This window comes from Somniosus microcephalus, chromosome 7 (assembly GCF_052327205.1).
Source record: "Somniosus microcephalus isolate GS21.2 chromosome 7, FLI_Smic_1.0, whole genome shotgun sequence".
Taxonomy (NCBI): domain Eukaryota; kingdom Metazoa; phylum Chordata; class Chondrichthyes; order Squaliformes; family Somniosidae; genus Somniosus; species Somniosus microcephalus.
Window position 1 is genome coordinate 174,313,157 of NC_140993.1, and position 8,830 is coordinate 174,321,986.

The 8,830-nt window shown below is 42.6% G+C and overlaps 1 protein-coding gene across 1 annotated transcript in view; it reads left to right on the forward strand.

Moving 5' to 3' along the window:
- The window catches only part of stmn2b (stathmin 2b), a 73,508-nt gene that overhangs the window by 50,117 nt on the left and 14,561 nt on the right, over positions 1-8,830 (forward strand). Inside the window, exon 4 of the mRNA XM_085993217.1 lies at positions 4,755-4,946. Coding sequence (XP_085849343.1) covers positions 4,755-4,946 — 192 coding nt within the window. The remainder of the gene's footprint in view (positions 1-4,754; positions 4,947-8,830) is intronic.

Below are 8,830 nucleotides of genomic sequence, written 5' to 3' on the forward strand. Positions count from 1 at the left end.
TTGTGTTCCTGGGAACTGCCTTGTGACTATCCAAAATAATTTCACTTGGGAGACTTAATAGTAAGAAAAATAAATAAACATCCCTTTTTTTATTCATCTGTGAGCTTGGACAGTGAGTTTTGGAAGTCTATTCAATAATAGGGGCATTGCAGACAACTCCAATCTTGTTCTTCCCTGATATCCTCGTGTATCTGCTTTCCGGCAGGGTTCAATGGATTGCACTCAGGACTGAAAAACTTATCTTCTTTGGGCTAGGAAGGAGAAAAATAGGCTGAGACCAACTGATATCCTGCCACCTTTGTAAATCTACCTGTTTATCATGAATCTCTCTTTAATAGAAATCATAAACACTCTATGTATAATATACCCCTCACTATAACATGACTTTGACTCTGTTCCTCTCGTCCTGTATCTCATGTCATATACAATTTAAGTTTTTTTTTGGTCAGCCAGTTGTCTGAAATATGCAGAATTCTATTACCCTTCATAAAGATTTCTATAACAAACAAAGAAGAAATCCACATAGGCAGAGTTTCCACTTGCTTGATTTATACCACATAAAAACTATCTCTGTACCAAGAGTCAAGTAGGATGAATAATACACCAATAGAACATTACAGCTAATGCAATTACCTGATTAGGTCAGGTTCACAATGTTTTCATTCTAATTTGACACATTAAGTAAGTACATCTTAACAACTGCTTTTGTCATGATTAGCCTTCATGAATACGTGAAAATAGGTCCGGCCCTTGTAGGTAATGCGGCACATCGCATTTATTATATAAATGACGATGATGCGAGATAGATAACTTCACACAGACTGCCATAATTTGTCAATCTCAGTTTTTAAAGAACAGGGTTGAATGGTTGAAGGAAAGCATAAGGATACAGTGCCCCTCACTAAAACATATTGTTTATAAGGATACAGTACCCCTCACTGTAACTCACATTGTTTAACAGGATACATTTCTTCTCTCTAACATTTTTATGGTACCTTTATTAATAGAACCATATAAAACAAATATTACTGCAGAACCCTCACATTACAGTGCTCCTGACAACACCATTATGTACAGTGAGGCCATAAATTTGGTTCTATTGTAGACTTTAGTACATTTGGGGTAGATTTTCATTTTTACCACTTGGATGTTAAGCATCTCCTAGACAGAGCGCAAAAAGATAAATCTAGTGGGGAGCATCACATATAACAAAACCCACCTGATTCTCCTTCCATTGAAAATTATGGTAAAGACAAAAATCTACCTCTTGAAGATGTACTGTGAGTATTGTTATCGCATATGGGAGTACTAAACACATTCACTAACTACAACATGACAATTTTTTCATTAATTCCATAAGGACAGATAAGGATAGTTTTTATGAATGCTCCATGCACCAGGACATGTAGAAAAATCTCGATCACAGATGTTAGCATGTTCCACAATGAAGAGAAAATTCTGCAGGATGTGCTAGCTTCCAGTAGACCCAATACGTAAAGCTCTGTGCTCAGAGAACAAATTTACAAAATCTACCCTATATATTGTCATATAAACAACAAGATGGCAAACATGCAAAGTAGGATGTGAGGATTTCTTGAGGATTTGAAAGTTTCTGGGGAGGTTTTCCAAAAGACTTTGAAAGAAACTGAATTTTCAAAACTTTTATTTTGAGCAAATGATAAATTTGCATAAATACATTACAATTGTGGTTGCCTATTAAGAACAGAGGCATTACACATGAACATAAACTGTGGTATCATGTGAGAGATGGCAGTAGGAATGACAAAAACTAATAATGGGTTTTTGTTGGTGGTTAGAGAAGAAATCCGAGATTGTTTATAGAGAATGACTTAAAAAAATCCAATCATCACTTTTGGTTATTGAGTTAAACAATCTCTCCTGAACCATTTAATAAACTCGGAAACAGCAGAAATAATTAATTTTCAGTATTTTGAGGTATTTTTTGTTTATAGAGATATGCTCATTAAAGTCTATATAAATCAGCAAACTCAATAATAGTGTGCTGCTGGTGCACATCAGGAGTGCATGTCAGGAAATCATGCACCCTTAGGCCAAGATTTTCTGTCCATTAATTTTAACAAGCAGAAAATTTATGCTCAAGTGTTAAAGGCAAGAACGTAAAGATGGGAACTGGCAGACAATGGGAAAATGGTAGTGAGGGTTTAACCTACAGGAACATGTGGAGGGTGAGGGCCTGATGGTTCAAAAAAGGGCAATGGCAGTATGGGTTCCATTTTCCTTGGGTCCCTCACCAGCACAAGGGTGTTGGGCCCTGTTCCACCCAATACTGGCTCTTCCCAGCAAGCCCCAATGCTCCAAAGCCTCTTCTGAGTCCTACTAGACCTTACCATCTCTCTTCTCAGACTCCTGATTTCCCTCTGCCCCCCACTCCTAGATCCTGTGACACCCATCTCTCAGTGCTAAAATCATCTGGATGGCATTCCCTAATCCCATAACCATCCCCAATGCTCTCAGATCTTGAACATTCCCAAGACCCCTCCCAGCAATTCCAGGTCCAAGGACCTGCCCTAATGTTCCTAGAATCTCCCTCTCCAATATTTAACGAACCTTGGGAACCCCCTCCTTGTGCTCTCAGGCCCTGGAAGCCCAACTCAAAGTACTTCTAGACCCTGATACCCCATCCCAATATTGCCACATCCCAGGGCCAGCCCTAGCGCTGATGAGTATTAGACCTGGTAATACTACTTTGCATAATACTCCTGTTCTTATAAAACCTCTGACTCATCATGAGGAATGCCACAGGAGATCTATTAGTCTGTTATATAAACATAGAGAACCAGAACACTTGAGTAGTGGGACTGGTAAACCAATCATCAATTCAACAGCAACAGCAACACGGTGGCATAGTGGTTAGCACTGTTGCCTCACAGCGCCAGAGACCCGGGTTCGAATCCAGCCTCGGGCGACTGTCTGTGTGGAGTTTGCACATTCTCCCCGTGTTTGCGTGGGTTTTCTCCGGGTGCTCCGGTTTCCTCCCACAGTCCAAAGATGTGCGGGTTAGGTTGATTGGCTATGATAAATTGACCCTTAGTGTTAGGGGGATTAAATGCATGGGGTTACAGGGATAGGGTGGAATATGTGTTGGTGTAGGGGTTACGGGGATCGGATGGGATATGTGTCGGTGCAGGCTCGATGGGCCGAAATGGCCTCTATCTGCACTGTGGGGTTTCTGTGATTCTGTGAATACTAATCAAAGTACTTGTTAGCATCAAGGATCCCAAGTACCATACAACACAGGTTAGATGGGGAATAAAGCTCCCTCTATTCAATTCTGCTTAGTCAAGTACTTCCAAATCATGGATAACATGAGTTAAATATAGAGTAAAAAAAATCTACACCCCCAGTCCATGATTTTCCTACCAGAAGCACCAAAGCAGAAACTCCCAGCCTAGGAGTTTGTCAACAACTGAAGTAAAAACTGGCTTATAATTTATCCCTGTCTCCTTTTTTGAAGGGGGGGGGGTCATATTTGATGGTGTTTATGCTGTTTTCCTGGCTCTTCCACTGAAGTTACAGCAGACAAGCGGGAGAATCCCTGAGGAATTCACCTCCAGTATTTTAGTATTTCTGCTACTACCTCACTCTCCACTATAAACCCCCCCACTTCATCTTTTAGCAGTCCTACCTTTATCTTGACTATCCTTTTTACTATAAATATTCCTATAGAGAGCAGTTTTATTGCCCTCTGTTTTTCTCTCTCTTCATAGTCTCCCTTTTTGCAGCTTTCCTATATTCTTTGTCCTTCCTTCCGTTTTTATTACCTGATAATCTCTTACACACTTTGTAAAACCCGGCAGCTACAGCAAGGCGGGGACTGCTACATCCAGGAGGTAAGTGCCTTTATGCCTACCTCCTGGATCTAGGGTCCCTCCCTAGCCCACCCCCCATGATTGGAGACCCCCTCATGAGGCCTCCGATTGCCTTCTCGGAGCCCCTCCCCCCGCCCCCCCCCCCACCCACTAGATTATCGGGCTTCAGATGCAAATCATGCCCTGTCATTAAAGTCGGAAGGGCCTGCGGGAAACACGTTCTCCCAGGTTTCCTGCCCACATTGGAGCCCTCCTCCCCACCCCAGCTCGCATTCTCCACAAAAATCCAGCCCTTAATCTCCATATAATTTGCTTTTTGGCAATCAAATCTTTGACTTTTCTTTTTCCTTTTCTATTTTCACACAGAACCTCATTATATTGTGACCACTGCTTCCCAAGTGATGAAATGGTGTATTTTGATTTTTTTTTAAATTATCTCATCATGTTGCCTTCATAAACAGATGAAAAAGATTTTTCCCAAACAGCTTTTGATGAAAAGGACATCTCTTTAATGAGCTTGTAATTATGGGTGGAGTTGAATCAGTCTACTTCGAGATGGATTTGTTAGCTTATTCATTTGTGTTTTCTCTTTTTTTTAAGAGAACATTCATTCCCTTGCGAGTTATTTTGCTTTCTACACTTGTGCGATCGTGTCCTGCACTAACTAACTAACACTCGTTTTCTAATCTGTACACTGATGTTTCTGCAAGAGTGATCTATAGAATCAGAATACTTAATAAATCACTCGGTGAGTCACACACATAAAATATGGTTTGATCATTTTAAAAGGAAACGAGAACTGAATCCTATATCTTGTAGCACTTTGCAGGATTGTTTCAATGACACACACACAATGTGCCAAACAGAGCTGCGAAAGCCTCATATATTTTCTGTTGTCTGCAGTCCCAGGAGGCTCAGGTTCTGAAGCAGCTTGCAGAAAAGAGAGAGCACGAGCGCGAGGTCTTGCAAAAGGCCATGGAAGAGAATAATAATTTCAGCAGGACTGCAGAGGAAAAACTGATCTTGAAGATGGAACTGAACAAGGAAAACCGTGAGGCTCATTTAGCTGCTCTTATGGAACGTCTCCGCGAGAGGGTAAATACCAAGCAAAGGATTTGATTGTTGCCATCTACATCTACAATTTCACTCATTGGGGGCGGGAATGTAGCGGAGTGGATCGGCCACATATTGTAGAACTCGTCTGATTTTCATCCCATTGTGATGAGTTGTATAATGGGTGGGCAATCCACTCCGCCACATTGCAGCCCAGGTGGTGAAGTTGAAAATTGCCCCCACTGTATCTCATTCTCTGTCTGTCTGTTGTTAATTTTGCTCATATCTAAATTCAAATACCTTACAACAATTTTAAAAAAGCTTTGCCATCTTTGAACAAAAGTGTAATCCTTTTAATTATATTATACTAGCTGGAGTGCCCAGCGGTGCCGAGGGTTTTTTGAGGGCATGTTGTTATGAAAAAAGAACAACATTTTTTATCTATATATAAATGAGTTTGTCTGTCTGTGTGGGAAGGAGGGAGAGAGAAAGAGAGAGGGAAAGAGAGAGGGGGAAGGAGAAAGAGAGAGAGAAGGGGAAAGAGAGAGAGAGAGAAGGGGAGAGGGAGAGAGAGAGAGAGAGAGAGAAGGGGAGAGAGAGAGAGAGAGAGGGAAGGAGAGAGAGAGAGAGAGAGGGGGAAGGAGAGAGAGAGAGAGAAGGGGAAGGAGAGAGAGAGAGAAGGGGAAGGAGAGAGAGAGAGAGAGAGAGAAGGGGAAGGAGAGAGAGAGAGAGAGAGAAGGGGAAGGAGAGAGAGAGAGAAGGGGAAGGAGAGAGAGAGAAGGGGAAGGAGAGAGAGAAGGGGAAGGAGAGAGAGAGAGAAGGGGAAGGAGAGAGAGAGAGAAGGGGAAGGAGAGAGAGAAGGGGAAGGAGAGAGAGAGAGAGAGAGAGAGAAGGGGAAGGAGAGAGAGAGAGAGAAGGGGAAGGAGAGAGAGAGAGAGAGAGAGAGAGAAGGGGAAGGAGAGAGAGAGAGAGAGAGAAGGGGAAGGAGAGAGAGAGAGAGAGAGAAGGGGAAGGAGAGAGAGAGAGAAGGGGAAGGAGAGAGAGAGAGAGAGAGAAGGGGAAGGAGAGAGAGAGAGAGAGAAGGGGAAGGAGAGAGAGAGAGAGAGAAGGGGAAGGAGAGAGAGAGAGAGAGAGAAGGGGAAGGAGAGAAGGGGAAGGAGAGAAGGGGAAGGAGAGAGAGAGAGAAGGGGAAGGAGAGAGAGAGAGAGAGAGAGAAGGGGAAGGAGAGAGAGAGAGAGAGAGAGAGAGAGAAGGGGAAGGAGAGAGAGAGAGAGAAGGGGAAGGAGAGAGAGAGAGAGAGAAGGGGAAGGAGAGAGAGAGAGAGAGAGAGGGAAGGGGAGAGAGAGAGAGAGAGAGAGAAGGGGAAGGAGAGAGAGAGAGAGAGAGAAGGGGAAGGAGAGAGAGAGAGAAGGGGAAGGAGAGAGAGAGAGAAGGGAAGGAGAGAGAGAGAGAGAGAAGGGGAAAGAGAGAGAGAGGGGGAAGGAGAGAGAGAGAGAGAGAAGGGGAAGGAGAGAGAGAGAGAGAGAAGGGGAAGGAGAGAGAGAGAGAAGGGGAAGGAGAGAGAGAGAGAGAGAGGGGGAAGGAGAGAGAGGGGTGATGTGCCTCAATACAATAATACAATACAAATCGCTTTATTGGCATGATAAGGTACATCTTATGTTGCCAAAGCATCAAAATACATTTATGGTTGAACACATAAACGCGGTTCCATTCATACAGTGTATAAACAGGTATATCCCTGAGTTTATAAATATATTTTCGCCTTGTTTATATATACTCTTGTCTTAGTTTACTGGTTGTCCCTCTGTTCATGGCAAGCTGTAACATAGTGTGCCGCCAGTGTTACACAGCTTCTCTCCTCCCCCAGTAGGAATGGGAGTTTTTGGTTGTCAGTCAGATTTCTGAATTCAGGGCATATTTGTGAGAATTTTTGATAGAAATTCTCTCTGATGCCCTGATATTTTCCACAGGCTGTGAGGAAGTGCATCTCTGTCTCAACTACTCCCTGACTGCAGTGAGAGCATATCCTGTCTTCTCTTGGCAGCCTGGTCTGCCTGTGTCTGCCTTTTTCGATCGCTAGGCTATGTTCGCTAAGTCTGTACCTTGTCAAGGTTCTTCTCAGTTTGTTATCCTTTACCATGGTCAGGTAATCAGCTATGTTGTATTGTCTGTTTAGGGCCAAGTAGCAATTGAGTTTGCTTTGGGTTTTTGTTGTTTCTGCCCAATATGACAGATATTTTTCCTTTTGCTTAGCGACGATTGTGTTGGGTCGAATTCTTTGTGTTACCCTGTCACTGTCCTGGGGCTGGTTATTGTTAGTATTGTTATTAGTTACTTTATTGAGTCCCAGGACTAGTTGACTGAGGGTATTCTTCTTTATGGTCAGCTCTTGGCATTTCAGGGCGTCGTAGTGATAGCATTGGGGGTTGCTCATTTGTAGGTGATTCCAAAATTTGGTGGCTCTTTTTTGGATAGTGATTATTAATGGGTATTGGCCTAGTTCCGCCCTGCATGCGTTGTTTACTGTTTTCCTTTGAGTCCGGAGGATACTTTTACAGAATTCCGCATGTAGGATCTCAATTGGGTGTTTGTCCCATTTTGCAAAATCTTGTTGTGTTAGTGGTCCCCAGACCTCACTGCCATAGAGTGCAATTGGTTCAATTACTGATTTGAAAATTTTGAGCCAAATGCTAATTGGGATTTCTATTTGGATTGATTTTTTGATGGCATAGAAAGCCCTTCTTGCTTTCTCTTTCAGTTCATTCACAGCCAGTTTGAAGTTTCCCGTAGAACTGATTTTTAAGCCCAAGTATGTGTAGTGAGTGGTTTGTTCAATTTTGGTTGTTCCTACTGTGAAATTTATTGTGGGTCCATGTTGTTTGGATCTTTGCTGGAACACAAGGACTTTGGTTTTTTGGGGATTTATTGTCAGGGCCCAAGTCTGGCAGTATGACTCCAGCAGGTCCAGGTTCTGCTGTAGACCCTCCTTAGTTGGTGACAGCAGAACCAGGTCGTCGGCATAGAGGAGGAATTTAACCTTGGATTCATATAGGGTGAGGCCGGGTGCTGTAGATTGTTCAAGTAGTTTTGCCAATCCATTAATGTAAATATTAAAGAGTGTCGGTGAGATTGGCGAGCCCTGCGTCACCCCCCGCCCCTGTGGGAAGTATTTTGTTTGTTTGTCTCCAATTTTAACTGCACATTTATTGTTTGTATACATTGATTTAATTACATCATATGTTTTCCCTCCTACCCCGCTTTCGATAAGTTTCAGGAATAAACCGTCATGCCAGATGGAGTCGAAAGCCTTCTGGAAATCTACAAAGCATGCGTAGATTTTGCTTTTGTTATGGTGAACGTGTTTGTCAATTAGGGTCTGTAGGGTGAAGATATGATCGGATGTTCTATAGTTTGGCAGGAATCCAATTTGGCTTTTACTCAAGACATTGTGCTCTTCAAGGAAGTTTATAAGTCTTTTGTTTATGATGCTACAGAATACCTTCCCCAGGTTACTGTTTACACAGATGCCTCGATAGTTGTTTGGGTCGATTTTGTCCCCACTTTTGTATATGGGTGTTATGAGTCCTTTGTTCCAGATGTCAGGGAAATAACCGACACTCAGAACCAAGTTGAAGAGTTTTAGGATAGCCAGTTTCAGTTTGTCGTCTGCGTGTTTAATCATCTCGTTTAGTATGCCGTCTGTCCCGCAAGCTTTTCCTGGTCGCAGGTCCTTGAGTTTTTCAAGAAGTTCTTTTTCTGTTATTATGGCGTCTAGCGGGTTTTGGTTATCTTTTATGGCCATTTCAAGCTTTTCAAGTTTTTTGCGTATTTGGTGTTGCTCTGGTCCTAGTGTGTTTTTCTGGTATAATTTTTCAAAGTGGTTTACCCATGTGTCCCCATTTTGAATGGAACAAATCGTCGTGTTG